The 20,418-nt window shown below is 38.0% G+C and overlaps 1 protein-coding gene across 1 annotated transcript in view; it reads right to left on the bottom strand.

Moving 5' to 3' along the window:
* Positions 1 to 20,418, bottom strand: part of ATR (ATR serine/threonine kinase) — a 124,397-nt gene that overhangs the window by 96,499 nt on the left and 7,480 nt on the right. Inside the window, exons 2-13 of the mRNA XM_012001246.1 lie at positions 16,697 to 16,788; positions 14,984 to 15,124; positions 11,134 to 12,011; positions 10,138 to 10,316; positions 9,462 to 9,653; positions 8,465 to 8,655; positions 7,843 to 7,995; positions 5,553 to 5,745; positions 5,046 to 5,308; positions 3,020 to 3,210; positions 2,836 to 2,936; positions 2,435 to 2,606 (exon numbers count right to left, since the gene is read on the bottom strand). Of these exons, the coding sequence (XP_011856636.1) occupies positions 2,435 to 2,606; positions 2,836 to 2,936; positions 3,020 to 3,210; positions 5,046 to 5,308; positions 5,553 to 5,745; positions 7,843 to 7,995; positions 8,465 to 8,655; positions 9,462 to 9,653; positions 10,138 to 10,316; positions 11,134 to 12,011; positions 14,984 to 15,124; positions 16,697 to 16,788 (2,746 nt within the window). The remainder of the gene's footprint in view (positions 1 to 2,434; positions 2,607 to 2,835; positions 2,937 to 3,019; positions 3,211 to 5,045; positions 5,309 to 5,552; positions 5,746 to 7,842; positions 7,996 to 8,464; positions 8,656 to 9,461; positions 9,654 to 10,137; positions 10,317 to 11,133; positions 12,012 to 14,983; positions 15,125 to 16,696; positions 16,789 to 20,418) is intronic.

The following is a 20,418-nucleotide window of genomic DNA, read 5'->3' on the forward strand; positions in this document are numbered from 1 at the left end:
AACAATTATTATTTTTTTTTTCTTTTAGACAGAGTCTCGCTCTGTCACCCAGGCTGGAGCACAGTGGTGCGATCTCGGCTCACTGTAACGGCCACCTCCTGGGTTCAGGCGATTCTTCTGCCTCAGCCTCCTGAGTAGCTGGGATTACAGGTGCTCATCCCCATGCCTGGTTAATTTTTGTATTTTTAGTAGAGATGGGGTTTCACCATGCTAGCCAGGCTAGTCTCAAACTCCTGACCTCAGGTGATTCGCTCACCTTGGCCTCCCATAGTGCTGAGAATTCAGGAAATGAGTCACCACGTCCAGTCTTAACAATAATTTTTTAAAGCAAGCACAATGCTTTCTTTTTAAAACCAGGCACAGTGGCTCATGACAGTAATCCCAGCACTTGCAGAGGCAGAGGTGGGAGGATCATTTGAGGCCAGGAGTTAAAGAGCAGCCTGGGCAAAATACAGCTGCTCTCTCTAAAACCCCATCTCTAAAAATAAATAAATAAATAAATAAATAAATAAATAAATAAATAGCTAGGTGTGGTGGTGCACACCTGTAGACCCAGCTACTCCCAGGAGTTAGAGGCTTCAATGAGTTATGATCACGCCACTCCATGATCACTGTATGTTGCCTGGACAACAGAGTAAAACTTGGTCTCTAAGAAATATTTAAAACAAAAAATAAAATAAAACTTTTAAAAAGCAAATGGAACAGATTAGATAACTCAGAAATTCGATGACACATCTACAACCATCCAATCTTTGATTAACCTGATGAAAACAAGCAACAGGGAAAGGATTCTCTATTTAATAAATGGTTTGGAGAACTGACTAGCTATATGCAGAAAATTGAAACTGGACCGCTTCCTCATACCATATACAAAAATTAACTCAAGATGGATTAAAGACTTAAATGTGAAACTCAAAACTATAAAAATCCTACAAGAAAATCTAGGCAATACCTCAGGATATAGGCAGAGACAAAGATTCCATCACAAAAATGCCAAAAGCAATTTCAATAAAAGCAAAAATTGACAAATAGGATCTATTTAAACTCAAGAGCTTCTGCACAGTAAAATAAACTATCATCAGAGTGGACAGACAACTTACAGAATGGGAGAAAATTTCTGCAATCTATTCATCTGACAGAGGTCTAATATACAGAGTCTACAAAGAACTTAAACAAATGTACATGAAAAAAACAACCCCATTAAAAAGTAGGTAAAGGACATAAACAGACTCTTCTCCAAAGAAGACATACATGCAGCCAGCCAACGAACATGAAAAAAAGCTCAACATCACTGGTCAAAACTACAATGAGATACCATCTCACGCCAGTCAGTATGGCTATTATTAAAAAGTCAAAAAACAGACACTGGCAAGGTTTCGGAGAAGAAGGAATGCTTTTATACTGTTGGCGGGAGTGTAAATTAGTTAAACCATTGTGGAAGACAGTGTGGCAATTCCTCAAAGACCCAGAGGCAGAAATACCATTTGACCCAGCAATCCCGCTACTGGGTATATATCCAAAGGAACATAAATCATTCTGTAAGAAAGGTACATGCACATGTAGGTTCACTGCAGCACCATTTACAATAGTAAAGTTGGCCAGGTGCGTTGGCTCATGCCTGTAATCCTAGCATTTTGGGAGGCTGAGACAGGTGGATCACTTGAGGTTAGGAGTTCGAGACCAACCTGGCCAACATGGTGACACCTCATCTCTACTAAAAATACAAAAATTAGCCAGGCGTGGTGGCAGGCACCTATAATACCAGTTACTAGGGAGGCTGAGGCAGGAGAATCCCTTGAACCTGGGAGGTGAAGGTTGCACTGAACTGAGATTGCATCATTGCACTGCAGCCTGGACAACAGAGCAAAATTCCATCTCAAAAAAAAAAAAAAAAAGCAAAATCATGGAGTTAACCTAAATGTCCATCAATGATAGACTGGATAAAGAAAATGTGGTACATATATACCATGGAATACTATACAGCCACAAAAAGGAACAAGATCATGTCCTTTGCAGGGACATTAATGGAATTGGAAGCCATTATCCTCAGCAAACTAACACAGGAACAGAAAACCAAACACCACACGTTCTCACTTATAAGTAGGAGCTGAATGATGAGAACACATGGACACATTGAGGGAACAACACACACTGGGGCCTGTCAGGGGGGCGGAGGAAGGGAGTGTATCACAAATAATAGCTAATGGATGCTGGGCTTATACCTAGGTGATGAGATGACCTGTGCAGCAAACCTCCATGGCACATGTTTACCTATGTAGCAAACCTGTACACACGTAATATACCCCTGAACTTAAAATAAAAGTGAAGAAAAAAGAAAAGCAAGCAAAATAAAACATGTATAAATATTCTTCTTTTTTGTAACTCTTAAAAAGTACCACTGTTGCCTATAATCAAGACAAATGCTCACTCTTACCTGACAAATGGGTTTCTTATACTGGCTGAAAAAATTTTGCAGTTTAACACTTTTAGCTGCAACCAGAGCTCTAATTTCTGTGTATGCTGCTCCAGAGACAGATGCTGACTTGGATAACAAACAATGCAGTAAGTGCAAGAGTGCAAAAGGTACCAAATCTCCTTTTGCGGCCCTAAAATTAAAAACAACATGCATATGAATACACACACACACACACACACACACACACACTCGTATCTCCAATATCCCAGAAACAAATGGAAATCTAAGAAAACATTCATGTTGACTCACATTTTGTCTATAATTTCACAAATATCATATCACCATTTTTAACAGCAAGCAAATAAAAAACGAGAATGGCCAAAATAAATAAGGAAGAATACAAATGCTGCCAAGTATACCTTCCAATATCCCCTGTTGTAAGAATCAAGGTATCCTTCAGCTCATAATTTCTTGATATTTGGGCATGTGTATATGCTTCCTTCATTCTTAAGACAAAAAGCTAGAACAACAAAATTAACTGGTTAAAGAAATTTTTAGAGCTAGGCTGATGTAATCTAACTGTTAAGAACAAAAATTATCAACCTCCTTTATAAATCCATCTTCAGAGTCCAAGGATTCCAATATATGCTTGATATTTCCACTAAAAGCCACTCTTACATCTTTGTCTGGATCTTCCATTAAATTTAATAAAGTTCCAAGAACTGCTTTTACATCTGTTTCATCTTCTCTAAAATCAAGATGCTTACAAAGATGATGCAGATTATCTATGAAAGCTGAAGGACAAGAGTATACAATACCTAATTTAACATTAAATGTCAAGGTTGTACTGTAAAAATATTGCCAACAAATAATATGCCACAAAGAATCCTAAGTTCTCTTATAATGTTAATGTTTCATATTTAAGTATGTATAGCACACAAAATCTTAGGAAATTAAAATGGATACTTAGAAATCAAAATTTACTTTATATTTAATAAATGTCATAGGAGAGAGGGTCTTGCTCTGTCACCCAGGCTAGAGTGCAGTGGCACGATCACAGCTCACTGCAGCATGCAGCCCTGACCTCCCTGGTTCAAGGGATCCTCCCACTTCAGCCTCCCAAGTAGCTGGGACCACAGGTATGCACCACCACGCCTGGCTAATTTTTGTATTTTTTGTAGAGATAGGGCTTCATCATGTTGCCCAGACTGGTCTCGAACACCTGAGCTCAGGCAATCCACCTGTTTTGGCTCTCCCGAAGTGCTGGGGTTAAAGGAGTGAACCACTGCACTTAGCCTGTAAATAATTTAAATCTAAAATAATTTCCAGAATTGTTACAAAATAACAAGTCTCTTTCAGATTTTGTAGACCATTATATGTTACCAAGATAGGCTTAAAAACACATTGCAGGCCAGGAGTGATGGCTCATACCTGTAATCCCAACACTTTGGGAGGCCAAGGTGGGAGGATCACTTGAATCTAGGAGTTCAAGACTAGCCTGGGCAACAAAGTGAGATCCCTCTCTACAAAAAATTTTAAAATCAGCTGGGTGTAGTGGCACATACTATGCTCCCAGCTACTCAAGAGGCTGAGGTGGGAGGATCACTTGAGCCTGGGAGGTCAAGGCTGCAGGCTGCAGTGAGCCGTGACCATGCCACTGCACTCCAGCCTGGGTGACAGAGCAAGACCCTGTCTCTTAAAAAAAAAAAAAGAAAGAGAAAGGCCAGGCATGGTGGCTCATGCCTGTAATCCCAGTACTTTGGGAGGCCAGGGCAGGTGGATCACCTGAGGTAAGGAGTTGGAGACCAGCCTGACCAACATGGTGAAACCCCATCTCTACTAAAAATGCAAAAATTTGCCCGGCATGGTGGTACGCGCCTGTAATCCCAGCTACTCCGGAGGCTGAGGCAAGAGAATTGCCTGAACCCAGGAGGTGGAGGTTGCAGTGAGCCAAGATTGCGCCATTGTACTCCAGCCTGGGCAACAAGAGTAAAACTCCGTCTCAGAAAAAGGAAAAAAAGAAAAGAAAAGAAAAGAAAAGCACATTTCTAAGGGAGATCTTAGCTTTATTGTTAACCTTACATTACAAGATTTAGGGAGTACTTTCCATTGCTTTGAAAACTTGAGAACAAGTTTCAACTTACTACCTAAACAAATGGATCTTCTAAGTATTTGTATAAATCTCATGCTTCGTAAAAACTTATACTCCATTACCACTGGAAAGTGGCCAAGAAGATACACTCTATAGTCCTCAGCCGGGCAAAGTAATCTATTTGAAGTTCTCAAAGTCCAATGTGTCCAACAGGGGACACATTAAGAAGGTCTCTGGTATCACTAAAGAAGATACAGAATATTGAATCTTACAATATTGAAACGACCATAGGTATGCCCCATTTAGGCTGTCAGATCACAAAAGTATTCGAAGAAATCCCAAAATCACCTCTCCTATAGGTTCTGTGATGCGATCTAATACCAGTTATCTCATTTATAACTAATCAATACTGAGCGCTGAATCTATAAAGCAAGTAACTTTCTGTAATTTTTCAAGGCTTCAGCCTAATTCTTTTACTGATTTGAAAAGCAGAGTTTAAATAGGTTTTAAAATATTAAATAAGTCATAATCACTCACCAAGTTTTACTGCACTAGATGTTTTCTTTTTCAGTAGGAAAAGGAATGGCTTGCAAACAGACGCTTTTAGTTGAGAAGATGAACATTCATGTTGAGAAGTGGCTTTTAAGTTCCTACAGAAGAGGTCCACATGTTCATGTTCAGAGAAAGGTTCTGTTAAAGAGCTTGTCAGATAAAACATGCCATGAAGAGTACAGACAAGTTGACCAAGTATAGAAGCAAATTCTTTCTTGATAATGTCAGAATCATCTTTGACTTTATCTCTGGGGAAAAAAAAAGAAAAAGTACTAAACTTTCTTGCCTAATTTTGTGGTCTAAATAGTCTTGCTTAATTTGGGACAAAAGTACTGGTAAAACAAAGTCTAGAGGGAAAAAATGTTAAATTCTAAAACTAAAAGCAACATTTGCTTTACATATTCAACAATAAACATAACCCTGCATATATAGCCAGAGAATTATGATCTTTCCAATAGAGTGATATATTCAAATTAAAATCTTAGTACATACATTAGAATCCTGGGAACTCTGTTACAAGAATTCTGCTGCTGCAATAAGATAAAAAATCCACTAACACAACTAGCCCGGATTACTTCATGGGAGCTCTGCAGGGCCCAGTTGTAAACTGCTGTTCTCCATTCAAGGAATATTCTTCTTGGAAACAGAGTCAGAAGAAACACACATCGTGACTGTGCCTGTGGTGCTGAAAAAATTAAGTCTGTTAAACATGATTTCTACTAATGTTAATTTTATGTATACACATATACATATGTAAGTAACATTTGTGTATATATAAAAAAAGTCAAGTAACATTTAAAATACATTTAATACCTAATTTAATTAAAAGCTCCTTTTCAGAAAATAAAGTGCACTGAAGAAGGTCTATACACAACCTTACTAAATAATCAAGGAAATGCAAATTGAAAATCATACCTACCAGATAAGAAAAAGAAAAAAGTTTTATAACTCCATGACATTTTTTATTTTCTAGATAGCAAAAATTTTAAAGTCAGCTAAGTGTCAGTGAGGATGTGGAACTCATACTCTGCTAACAGGAGTGTAAACTGGCATATCTTTGGAGAACAATACAGCAGAATAGAGGTGAAGATGTGCAAACTCTATAACCCAACAATACTACTCTTACGTAGGTAAAAACGTTAAAAAGTGCTTCTCAAACTTTAATATGGATATGAATAACCTATCTTGTTAAAATGTAGATTCTGATTCAGTAGGTCTGGGTGGAGCATAAGATTCTCCATTTCTTTATTGTATTTTATTTTTTTTTTAAATGTGCTCTCTCAGCAGAATCAAAGATGCTCCATTTCTAACAAGTCCCTAAATGGTGGCGATGCTACTGGTCTGTGGACCATACTTTTCAAACAGCAAGGCCTTAGAATGACTAAAGAATCATTTATAAAAATATTCATTTAAATGTTGCATGTAATTGTGAAAAGTTGGAAACAACGTGATTGTCCACCAATAGGAGGTCTGATAGTGTCTATCCATACATTTGGCTACTATTCGGAAGTTTAAATAAAAACTAGAGTTACCCATATCACCAAGGATAAGTCTCATAAAGATAATGTTGACCAACAAAATGTAAGCTGTAAGAAGCAAAACAATTTCTTTTATTATTTACAAATAAACACATATATAGTAAAAGTAATAGAACATTCAACAGAACAATCAACACCAAATTCAGAACAGTAGTAATCTCTGGGGGAAAAAAATGAGGGGAATGAAATCATAGAGGAACAAAGGGCTCCCATCATATCTCTAATATTTTTATTTCCTTTTTAAAAAAAATTTCATGAAGAGAGGGAAGGGTGAAGAGAAACTGACTTTAAAGGGCTATGTTTTTATTTCTTTTTTCTTTTTTTTGAGACAGAGTCTCACTCTGTTGCCCAGGCTGGAGTGCAGTGGCGCAATCTTGGCTCACTGAAACCTCTGCCTCCTGGATTCAAGAGATTCTTGTATCTCAGCCTCCCTGGTAGCTAGGACTACAGGTACAAGCCACCATGCCTGGCTAATTTTTGTATTTTTAGAAGAGATGAGGTTTTGCCATGTTGGCCAGGCTGGGCTCAAGCTCCTGACCTCAAGTGATCCACATGCCTTGGCCTCCCAAAGTGCTGGGATTACAGGCGTGAGCCACCGTGCCTGGCCTAATGTTTTTATTTCTTAAACTGATAAGTTGGTATAAGAATTTCTGGTACATTGTTCTTCTTTTTAAAATATTTCTCAAATACTTCCTAATTTTATTAAATGAAGATAATGACATGTAAGGATACATTGCAAATGTTTTACAAAAAGAAAGGAAATGGGATATGTGGGGTAGGATTTTATGTGTTACTTTTTATATATCTAACCCCTTTCTGAATTATTAAAAATATAACTGCTCTTTTAATTATTGAAAAAAATTTAAATAAGTCTTAGAAGTCCTATATAGAGGTGAGTTAAAACAAACTACACAAAGCCAGGCATGGTGGCTCATACACAAAGTGCTCAGGATTCCTAGCACTTTAGAAGGCTGAGGCAAGTGGATTACTTGAGGTCAGGAGTTCAAGACCAGCCTGGCCAACATGGTGAAACCCCACTTCTACTAAAAATACAAAAATTATCTGGGTGTGGTGGTGCACACCTGTAATCCCAGCTACTCAGGAGGCTGAGGTAGGAAAATTTGCAGAAAGCCAAGATTGCGCCACTGCACTCCAGCATGGACGACAGAGTGTAAGACTGTGTCTCAAAAATAAATAAATAAATAAAACAAACCACACACAAACATATTCTTGTGAGCACTTACAATAGCTATCTGAAATCCTATGGCTTAATGTTAGAAGATTAGTGGCAAATGTGGTCAACTTTAAACAGCCATCATCAGAATGGGAATAAATCCATGGAAGTGAGAGCATTCCACATAAATCTTCCAGGATATGATCTTCAAATGAACTGTTTACTACAGAAGCACAAAATAAGTCATTAATTATAACTTTTCCTTAATCATATCTCTTTTAAACAAAAATAAAGACATTTGAAATACCAAATACTGTTATAATGATCATTCGATAAGAAGAAAATTCTTAACACAGAGATCCATAAATGATGGTCTGAGGTCTGTGAACCCAAAGAAATTAAATGTGACTTTATAAAAACATGTATCTATGCCTTTTTTAAAGAAGAACCACAGCATTCCTCAAACTCCCAAATCAAAAAACTTTAAAGTTATAAATAATTTCTATTGACTAAAGAATCAAAATATTACGCACATAAACTGGCAACTCAGAAATTGACAAATTTAATAGAACTGAAATCAAGAACAAACTTCTGGGTATTCCATGCACTTAGGCTTCAGGCAAAAAAGAAAGCATATTTCTATACCGATTATCTTTAAAGGTTATTCTGATCTATTGCTTATTTGTACTCACCTTGCATATAAATCAAAGCATCATAAATTTTCACCACCTTATCAATGGTTGCCTCCAGGTCTGGTTTCTGAACAGTTTCTAACAAACTTCTACAGCTCTTAAGCACTTTTGTGTAAAAATCCAATGACATCCAAGTTATCACTACAGAAGGTTTCTTCTTGGATTTGTGTTGACAGTCCTTGAAAGTAGGGCTGCAGTAAGTACATTTTATTAAAGACATTGGAATTAAGACGAATTTTGTTATAGTCAAACGTAAAATTGTAGTAAAGCCAAAAGAAATTGTGAGTACAAAATTTATAACAATTTAAATATGCAAATCAAGTAATCATTATTTTAAATTTAATCTATTTATGTCAGCTTAAATCACCCTTAGGATTTGGGAACTAAAATTACTTTGGGAGGCTGACGTGGGAGGATCACTTGAGCCCAGGAGTTTGAGAACAGCCAGGACAATACAGGGAAACCCATCTCTACAAAAAAATTTTTTTTTAATTAGGGTATGGCGGCATATGCCTATAGTCCCAGCTACTTTGGAGGCTCACTTGAGCCCCGTACGGAGATCAAGGCTATAGTGAGCCATGATCATGCCACCGTACACCAGCCTGGGAGACAAAGCGAGGCCCTGTCTCCAAAAGCCAAACACTGGGTTTTTGAGTTGTACACAAATGTGTTCTGGTACTTTCTAACCATGCGTCCCCAAGAAAGTCAGTTTTGGCTTCAGATAAAAAAGAGCCTCAGTTTCTCTGAGTGTCAATTTCTAATTTTTAAAGTGGGCATAACAGCATTTACCTTAGAGGACTACTGTAAATATTAACTAAGATATATACAGTGCTTAGCACTGTGCCTAGCATTTGACTCAATAGAAAATAAATTTCTTAACTACTTCAGTGAAAAGTTTGTGTTCTAAGGTCACATGATTCAAGTGAATAATGAGTAAACAGTAAATCCAAGTTCATTACAGGAAACCCAACCCCAAGAAACAAGAAGTTTGTTTTACCAGTTCATGTTTTGATGAGAACAATGAACAGTACACAGAGCAGTCAGTTGTAAGACAACAGCGATTCCTTCTAACATCTCAATAACAGGATTCTTTAGGCCACTGTATTCAAGGGAAATCTGAAGGGATTCAGCTTTCTGTTTCAGTGCACTCCATAATACGCTCTTTTGGTTCATGTTCACATGTTTAATTCTATAATTATGAATATAGTAGAGAGATATTCTTATGCAATATAAATTTGGTTAAAACATGAAACATATTTAGAATAAAACATACTATGTAATATCAACTATTGAAATTCATATTAAGATTTAAAACAATTAAAACAATGTTCAGAACTAACTGAAATATAGCAATTATTTAGCTACTTTATAAAAATTGTTAACATTTTAAAAATTGCTAATAGATGCACAGTCTCAAAGATTTTTCACCTATTAAAAAGTTAAACTAGATAAGCATGTAAAAACATGCAAACTAACTATATTTAACCATGAAATGTTTTATACTACTGACATTCTACAAGAATTATTAAAATATTTTAAGCATTCCCTTGGCTACATTTAGAAAGATGTTCTTTGTGTATTTAAATCAAAGCACTTAACTAATAAGTTGAATTTCAAAAGTGAACAAAGTTTTATTTAATGGCTAAATACAAACTGAATTAAGGTCATCATACTCCTCAGTCTGTTTTGGTGCTCTTTTAGAAGGGTTTAGAGATGAGCTGAGACGACGCCTTTTGGGTGATATTCCATCACTATTACTGCTGAGGTTTTCCTGTTGAGTTTGGCATTGAATCTCCTCAATGATTTCCATACTTTCCATTTTCAAAGCTGCATAAAGTGGGCCCAACAAGTACTGAGAAAATAAAAAATAATTTCCAGAAATATTCCTTAGAAAATATATTTATATTATTCATAGGTAGCAAGAATGTATTAGAGGTTAGTCAGATGTTTTCTAGTGAAACTACTTTTAGAGTCTCATAAAGCAAAACAAACATCTAAATTGATCTATATTATTTAAGTCTATATATAGACTATGGTTCTATAGTCTCAGAAAGTTTAAGACAAATCCTTCTCTCTACGTCCTGTTTTTCCTCTTACCAAAATGCTATAAATTTTAATTCCCTTATAAAAAATGTTGTAAGGGAATTACCAACTTTTTTCATGTAACAAATCCAGCAAGATTAATAAATTAAAATATTTAATCAAGTTACTGCATCTCTGATGATTTTATTGTATTTCCTGACTCCCACAGTCCAAACAGAAAAAAGCACATAATTTGGCATGATTAATCATTCATAGGTTTTCTAAAAGTGATTGATTATAACTTGTCAGACACAAAATCTATTTGAGTGATCAAAGCTTCTGCAATTAAGTTGATAACTGCCCCCTTTTAATTAATAATGCAACAAATACATTTACACATCACAGATTCTACTTAGAAACATTCTACTCCATTGGCAGTTCATTACCAACTTAAACAACAAATCCTTCTGAAATCAAAGTAAAAGTCCATAATAGTGAGCCAGACTACACTATGAAAATCATTATGTTCCAAATATAAATTACTATTAAAGATATTCCATTTCCTTATTATTACATTTTGCACATATGTATACAATTAAATGATGAACAAAATACATACTTAACAAGTAACCTGAAAAATTACTTACCTCTGCATCTACCTGAATTCCAAGCACATCCAAAAGAGCTTTACAAATATTTGTCACATAGACCTTCCTGACTTGTAAAGCAGATTCATACCCAGCTGGCACAAATTTAAGAAAATACTGCAGTAAATGGCACAAAGCTGCTTTTAGCAAATCAGACTTAAGCCGCATGAGCACACCATCTTCAAACATGACACAGAGTTTTTCCAGCAGCATATTTAAATAAACAGGTTCAATATTTCTATAAGCTTCTGCTTCAAAGGGAAATAGTGTCTTTATCAGCTTTGATAATGGCTCTTCATAGAGTTTCAATTGGTCAGTATCCATTTCTACAAGGTGTTTTAATAATTCCAAAAATGAGCTGAAAAAAGTGCTAGCTGGTTGTGCTGGTAGTCCTCCAAGCTGAAAAAGTTCAGTTAAAAAGCTAATTGCTAGTGATTTAATTTTTGGACTACCATACTCTAGCAGTACACAACCTATCTGCCAAAGTAAGAGTTCTTGCCTTCTAAAAAACACAATTGCAATAATACGAGTAAGAACCGTTAATAAAGTGACTTCAATAAATTCTAAATTTTGCATACTTATCAACCGCAAAGGAGCTGATTGTAAATATCCCATGTGTTCATCTAATTGACTTAAAAATCGGCTAATGACCACTGGCCATTCCACAGCATGACCCATCACATTTCTTCTATGGAGGTAAACCAAGTCTTCAAAAAGTTGTAATAATTCTTTCGTGAGTACCCCAAAAGTAGCAGGACTCTTGCTTTTAAAAAGAAATAATAATGAACAGATGACTTCACAGATTTTCTTGTGTAACAAATGACAGGAGGGAGTTGCTGCAATCCGCAGAAGTCTTGTTATGATCCAATTACTGAATTCTTTGAAATAAACAAAAAAGATATTAAATAAACAAGTATATCTGAAGTGCTAATTCATTTGCTAAATCCTTGACGATTGACTTTTAAAGAATAAACTTCACTAACAAAAGAGTGTAAAACATTCCTTTCACAGTGGAAACATAATAGTTTAGAACACAGGCATACCCAGTTTTATTGCATGTTGCAGATGCTGCATTTGTCACAAATTGAAGGTTGTGGTAACTCTGCATCAAGCAAGTATATCAGTGCCATTTTTCCAACAGCATGTGGTCACTTCATGTCTCTGTATCCCATTTTGGTAATTCTCACAATATTTCAAACATTTTCATTATTATCATATCTGTTATGGTGATCTGTGATCAGTGATGTTTGATGTTGCTATTGTAATTGTTTGGAGCTGTCATGAACCACATCAATATAAGGTGGCAAACTTAATAGATAAATGTATGTGTTCTGACTGCCCCACCGACCAGCAGTTCCCCATCTCTCTCCCTCTCCTTGTGTCTCCCTATTCCCTGAGACACAGTATTGAAATTAGGTCAATTAATAACCCTTATAATGGCCCCTAAGTGTTCAAATGAAAGAGTCGCACATCTCTCACTTCAAATCAAAAGCTAGAAATGATTAAGCCTACTGAGGAAGGCATGTTGAAAGCCAAGACAGGTTGAAAGCTAGGCCTCTTTCACCAAACAACCAACCTGTTCAAGAAAAAGTTTTTGGACAAAATTAAAAGTGCTACTCCACTGAACACACCATTGATGAGAAAGTGAAGCAGCCTTATTGCTGGTATGGAGAAAGTTTTCATAGTCTGAATAGAAGATCAAATCATTAAAAGATGAGGAAATTTCCAGTAGGAAAAAAAGAAGATCAAACTAGTCACAACATTCCCTTAAGCCAAAGCCTAATCCAGAGAAAGGCCCTCAACACCAAGGCAAGACCCTCCACCAGCACAAATATTACAACTTGCTGAAGGATCATATAATCATTAGCATTTTTTAGCAATAAAGTATTTTTAATTGTTTTTTAGACATAATGCTATTCCACACTTAATATACAATGTAAACATAACATATATGCACTGGGAAACCAAAAAATTCACATGACTTACTTCATTGCAATATTCACTTTATTGTGGTGGTCTGGAACTGAACCCACAATATTTCTGAGGTATGCCTGTACCAACTTTGGAGTCAAAAAGACAAGGCCCTAGCTTTCCACTTACTAATTGTATAAACTTTTCATTTCTCTGAACCTTTGTAATTTCATGTATGAAAGGAGAATAATGCTATCTATGTTATGGGTTACTGTGAGGACCAAATAAGACAATGTACATGAAATAGCACAGTTCCAAAGTAAAATAAATGTTCAATAAAGGGTAGCTATTGTCATTCCTTCAACTAAAATTTGAGTGGTGACTCTGTCTCAGGTACACAAGAATAAATCAGTCATAGTCCTGTCCTCATGAATCGCACAGTACAGTTTGAGCTTTTTGACTGCAACAAAGAAATAACATTTTATATCACGACCCAGTACATATACATGCATTTTATTTGAATATTTAAAATAAAAGGTTCATGAAATAGTACTTATTCTTATTACATACAATGTACTCTAATATTTTCTTCTTTTTTTCTTGAGACAGGTTCTCACTCTGTCACCCAGGCTGGAGTGCAGCAGCACGGTCTTAGCTCACTGCAATCTCTGCCTTCTAGGCTAAAGTAATTTGTGTGCCTCAGCCTTCCGAGTAGCTGGTACCACAGGCATGTGCCACCACGTTCAGCTAATGTTTTTGTTTTGTTTTGGCTTGGTTTGGTTTTGGTAGAGACAGGGTTTCGCCATGTAGACTAGGCTGGTCTCGAACCCCCAAAGTGTTGGGATTACAGGCGTGAGCCACCACCCCCAGCCGATATTTGCTAGTTTATTTCATCTTGTTTTAAATGCTGGTAATTGCCTAATGTCATAACCCACTAGTGGGTTATGACTTGTAGTTTAAAAACTACTATAGGAAAGAATATAGACAAACCAATGATTAGAATACAGTTTAATAGCCTCTACGATAGATGAAATGCAGAACACTTAGTACTAAGAGAGAATAAAGGAGTAACCAAGCCAGTTCTAAGCAGTTAGAAGTAGTGCTCAGAAAAAAACTTCTTGGAGGACATGCTATCAAAGTTGAGTTAAAGTTCGAGTAAAAAATTTTTAAATACTTTATCCACTATACAAAAAAAAAAAATGTTTATTTTGCATCTCTTTATGAAGACACCAATGAAGGGACAAAAGTAGTAGGTGCAATAAGGAATAAGCCTAGAGAAAAGCTTCAATATACAGAAGAGCAGTCAGCAAACTTTTTTTAAAGGACCAGATAGTATTATTTTTGGCTTGAGTGCCCAAGTTGCCTCTGTAGTAGTCACAGACAATAAGTAAAAGAATGAGCATGGCTGTGTTCTAATAAAACTTTGCTTACAAAAAATGAAGCCAGGCACAGTAGCATGTGCCTATAATCCCAGGTATGCAGGAAGCTGAGGCAGGAGGATCCCTTGAGTCTAGCAGTTCAAGACCAGCCTGGGCAATATAGTGAGACCCTGTCCTATTTAAAAAAAAAAAAAAGAAAGGAAACAAAACAAAACACAAAACTTAGGTCACAAAAACAGGCAGCCACACTGTGGACTAAAGCTTGCCAATCTCTGATCTACAAGAAAGAGATTACCAAAAACAGAAAAAAGAAAACTATGCCAAAGTGTTCAATGGCAAATAAACAAATTTGATTATTTCTAAGTACCTAGTATACAATACTAAAAAGAAAACAATAAGGATATGTGAAGGAAAAATAACCATTACCATTTTGCTCCTTCAATTTACAGCGAAGCTGACCCAAAAAAGTGTAATTATGTACTTGTAATATTTCACAAGAGCAGTAAAAGGAGGATTTCATAAAACTGATGACAAGTGAATGCACGAATAACAGCACTTACCAATACAACTGCCTTTGGCCTCATGGCTTCCATTCACATTTACAAACATAAGTGGGGAGGATTTCATGATATGCTGGATGAAATCAAGCAACATTACGGAGGTTGGCTGAGAGTCAGTTTTCTTTACAAGTTCTACAGCAACTAAAACAATAAGATTCATTTTAAAGAGTCATGACAAATTAAACAATGGTCCTTTTGTTAAGAAACCAAACTGTGGGCCGGGCAAGGTGCCTCACGCCTGCAATCCCTGTACTTTGGGAAGCTAAAGTGGGAGGATCACCTGAGCCCAGGAACTCAAGACCAGCCTGGATAAGATGTCAAGATCCCATCTCTACAAAAAAAAATTTTTCTTAAAATTAGCTGGGAGTGGTAGTGTGTACCTACAGTCCCAGCTACTGGGGGGCTAAGGCAGGAGGATTCCCTTGAGCCCAGAAGTTCAAGGCGGTAGTGAGCTATGATCACACTATTGCACTCCAGCCTGGAACAAAGCAAGACTCTGTCTCTTAAAATTAAAAAAAAAAGGGGGGGGGGACCAGACTTCGGTGACCAGAATTATATCCAGTGCAGCTAATTTCGGTATTTTTAGTAGAGACAAGGTTTCGTCATGTTGGCCAGGCTGGTCTCAAACTCCTGACCTCAGGTGATCCACCCGTCTCAGTCTCCCATAGCGCTGGGATTACAGGCGTGAGCCACCGTGCCCAGCCAACGCTAGTCTTACCTAATTTTAAATGTTTAAAAATCACAGGCATTCCTCCATCATACATCCATTTATCAAACATGCACTTCAGGAATAACATGTCAGGCAGTGCTAAAATCTAAGGATTAAAAACAAAAGTTCCCACAATCTGATGGGGAGTCAAACAAATAAACTAATAATTACAATACAATATGGTAACTGCACTAATCCAGAATAAGGAGAAACAGGTATCTGGGAAGACACTGTGAAGGAAATGATTCCTAGATGAGGAGTTGGTCAGAGAGGGGAAGGGCAAGTAGTCTAAACAGAGGGAATACGAATACGATACAAAAACACATCTTGCAAGTATTAAGCAGTCCTTTATTATTTTTCAGCAACCCATCATTTTTACTGGTTGAAAAAGAAAGGCTTAATGGCTAGTCTAAGTCATAAAATCTATGCCAAATTTGGAATTCAAATTATAAACCCTGAGCCTAATGCCATTTTATATTATCCCTTCCATGCAATTTCAACAGATATGACAAATGTGACACCATTTTGCCAGGTAGGTAATATTCTGTCTATCAGATTGGCATGAACAGGCAATAATTGATTCAGTAACTCACATAATCCTATAATCTCCTACAGGCACAGGCATGAACTTACTTACAGAGTAACTTAATTAAAGAGGTTTTTTTGGGTGGCATTTGCTATTAGTCTACCACTGGCATAAGAGCTAACCAAAATAGGGTCCATGTGATTGGTACTAGCCAAATATTTTTACGTATAATATCCAATATCAAAGAACTCATAGCAAGCAGTAGAAAATCAGATAACAAATAGGAAGAGAGAATTATTTTAAAAGCCTAATCGTAACAAGTAGTAAGCAATATTAACAAATAACTTGCTTGAAAATAGTAACTATCATAAATACTCTATATCTAAAACTACATGGAGAAAATGCTACTATAATGTATACATGGAAAAGAAAACAGTCCAATTTATAAAGTTTATATAAGAAATAATTGGTTTCTTACCAACATTTACATCTGTAAGTATCCGGTCAATGAACTGACATAGAATTTGTCTTGGTTTCTGTACAACTGCATTATATTCCTCTGGTGTGGCACTAAAATACAAATTAAAAGCTTTTAATTCTTAAAGTGACTCAGTTTCATTTGCAAAAAAAATTTTCTAAAGTACAACTTATCAAATGCGTTTAGCATCAATGTTGATATCCACAGTATTCTGTTTAAAAATTGAAAATAAAATCTGAATGTTACCAACTTACAAGAAAAAAAAATATGCTAAGTAATAGTAAAGAGATCCAATCAGCAAAGCCTAGACCTGAATATGGTGGCCACTAGCTACAAGTAACTACTAAGCACTTGAAATGTGATTAGTACAAATTGAAATGTGCTATTAATGGCAGTGGCAGCCCACTTGGAGCGGCCACTGCCATGATGCCCGCTGCAATAAGGAAGGTGGGGCTGGGGCTGCTCGCTCCCTGGAGCCAGTGGGCAGAAGCCCCGCCCCGTTCTGAGTTGCAAGAGAGGTGGAAGCTCCAACCCCCTTCCGAGTTGCAGGGTCGGGAGCCCAGCCATCTGGGGCGCAGCTGCAGCCATCCAACCATGGTTGCAAACCCAGGCATCCCTGCTCTCTCCAGGGCCGGGGAGGCCCCCTGCCCTCACAGACTTGGAAGTGCCTGCTCCCGACACCTGGCCTCTCCCCGCTCCCGGCGCCCACACCAATTTTGGAGCAAAGTTGTGGCGGAGCCCAGGTGTTGTCACGACCAGGCCAGGTGTGCAAGTGCTCAGGACGCCACTGACACAACAGCCCCCTGCTGCCTCAGCACCCTCTGGACTTCGGGCGCCTATGAGCAGGCCAAGCGGTGGGCTGAGGGCAGCTCAGTATGGGCCTGTAGGCGCCCCTCGGCACGAACAGCCTGGGTGTAGTGGGCGGCAGGTTGATGGCAGCAGGAAGTAGACAGGCTCCTGGGTGGAAAAGGGTGGGCCCCCAGTGAAGACCTACCTTTAAGCCAGGAATGGCTTGAAGCCTGGGGGCCTGGCTGCCAGTCACATGGACCACAGTGAGAGCTTATGGCGCTTTTTCCAGGCCCACCCATGACTGCCCATGGACCAATCAGCATTCACTTCCTCCCTTCTGAAGCACATAAAAACTAAATTTTTGGTGGAACTCTAATACCCTTTTCCACAGTGGCTGTACCATTGTACACTCCCACCTGCAGTGCACAAGGGTTCCAATTTCTCCACATCCTCACCAACACACGTTATTTTCTGGGTGTTTTTTAATTTTTTTTTCCCCTTTTGACGACAGGGTCTAACTCTGTTGCCCAGTTTACAGTGCAGTAGTGTAACCATAACTCACTGCAGCCTCAACCTCCCGACCTCAAGAGATCCTCCCATCTCAGCCTCCTGAGTAGCTGGGACCACAGGTGCATGTCACCACACCCAGCTAATTTTTTGTATTTTTTGTACAGACAGGGTTTCACCACTTGGCCCAGGCTGTTCTCAATCTCCTTGGCTCAAGCGATCTGCCTGCCTTGACCTCCCAAAGTGCTGGGAGCCACTATGCCTCCCAAAGTGCATGAGTCACTATGCCCAACTGTGTTTTCTTGTGGGTTTTCGTTTGTTTGTTTGTTTTGAGATGGAGTCTTGCTCTGTCACCAAGCTGGAGTGCAGTGGTGTGATCTCAGCTCACTGCAACCTCCATCTCCCAGGTTCAAGCAATTCTCCTGCCTCAGCCACTCAAGTAGTTGGTACTACAGGCACGCACCACCATGCCTGGCTAATTTTTTGTATTTTAGTAGATATGGGGTTTTACCATGTTGGCCAGGATGATCTCATCTCAATCTCCTGACCTCGTGATCTGTCCGCTCAGCCTCCCAAAGTGCCAGGATTACAGGTGTGAGCCAACGCGCCCGGCCCCAACTGTTTTTTTATTAATAGCTATCATAATTGGTGTGAAACAGAATCTTGTGGTTTTGATTTGCATCTCCCTAATGATTAGTAATTGTGAGCATCTTCTCATGTGCTTATTTGTCCATTTGTATATCATCTTTGGAGAAACGTCTATTCAAGTTCTTTTTCTATTTTTCATCAGGTTATATTTGTTGTTGAGCTGTAGGAGTTCTTAATATATTCTAGATATTAAACTTCTTATCAGACATATGATTTGCAAATATTTTCTCCAATTCCATGGGTTGCCTTTTCACTCTATTGATACTGCCCTTTGATGCACAGTTTTTAATTTTGATGAATTTCAATTTATCTCCTTTTTTATTTTGCTGCCTGTGCTTTGTGTCATCAAAGAAATCATTGCCAAAATCCAATGTCATAATGCTTTCCCTCTATGTTTCCTTCTTTTTTTTTTTTTGAGACAGAGTTTTGCTCTTGTTGCCCAGGCTGGAGTGCAATGGCACGATCTCGGCTCACGGCAACCTCCGCCTCCTGGGTTCAAGCAATTCTCTTGCCTCATCCTCCTGAGTAGCTGGGATTACAAGCATGTGCCACCACGTCTGGCTAATTTTGTATATTTTTAGTAGAGATGGGGATTCTCCATGTTGGTCAGGCTGGTCTGGAACTCCTGACCTCAGGTGATCCACCCGTCTCGGCCTCCCGAAGTGCTGGGATTACAGGTGTGAGCCACCACACCCGGCCCCCTCTATGTTCCCTTCTAAGTGTTTCACAGTTTTATTTCTTATGTTTAGGTATTTGATCCATTTTGAGTTCACTTTTGTATGTCTTTTGGACTTTTAAAGTTTTCCTGTAGAGGTAAAGACAGGAGCCAGATTGCAAGGGGCTGAAAAGCTAATGAAATGTGACTACTGAGAAGAGCCAGTTCTTTCCAAAGCTTGATCATGAAATGAAGAGAAGCAGAGTTGGTGATAACTAAAGAACTGTATGAGATCAAGCGGGCTTTGTTTTGTTTCTCCCTTAGAGCAACCGATTCTTGAGATTTGACTCCTCTTCTTGGAACCAGATACAAGTAAAAAGATAATTCTTGGACAGGAGGGTAACTCTTTCATAAACATAGAAAGAAAGGATGGGTATAGATGCAAATAATTTAATAAATTCAAAAGGCAAGTAAAACAAGATCCTCTGCTTCAAAGAACTCAGAATAATTGCTGGGGAGAGGAGAGGAATGCACTTAAATAATCAAAAGCGGCCGGGCATGGTGGCTCACGCCTGTAATCCCAGCACTTTGGGAGGCTGAGGCAAGCGGATCATGAGGTCAGCAGATCTAAACCATCCCAGCTAACACGGTGAAACCCTATCTTTCCTAAAAACACAAAAATTAGCTGGGTGCGGTAGCGCGCGCCTGTAGTCTCAGCTGCTCGGGGGCTGAGGCAGGAGAATCGCTTGAATCTGGGAGGTGAAGGTTGCAGTGAGCCGAGATCGCCCCACTGCACTCCAGCCTGGGCGACAGAGCGAGACTCAGTCTCAATAAATAAATAAATAAATAAATAAATAATCAAAAGCAAGTACCATGTATACCCAAAGCAAGCAATGATTAACTCTACCTAGAGGATTCACAGAAGGTTGTGTGTCAGTGATTAGCAAAGTCCATCACTTCTGACAAAACAGCTTAGGGTATAGTAAGACAGATGGTTACTTATAAATAATAGTATATACTTCATATATGTCACAATTTATTTCTATATAGCACTGTAAAATGTTCATACATTTTCCCCACTTATTATCTCAAATAGTGGTAAAAGAAAAAGTGATTTTTTTTT

The sequence above is a fragment of the Mandrillus leucophaeus genome, unplaced genomic scaffold, assembly GCF_000951045.1.
Source record: "Mandrillus leucophaeus isolate KB7577 unplaced genomic scaffold, Mleu.le_1.0 Scaffold1176, whole genome shotgun sequence".
Taxonomy (NCBI): Eukaryota; Metazoa; Chordata; class Mammalia; order Primates; family Cercopithecidae; genus Mandrillus; species Mandrillus leucophaeus.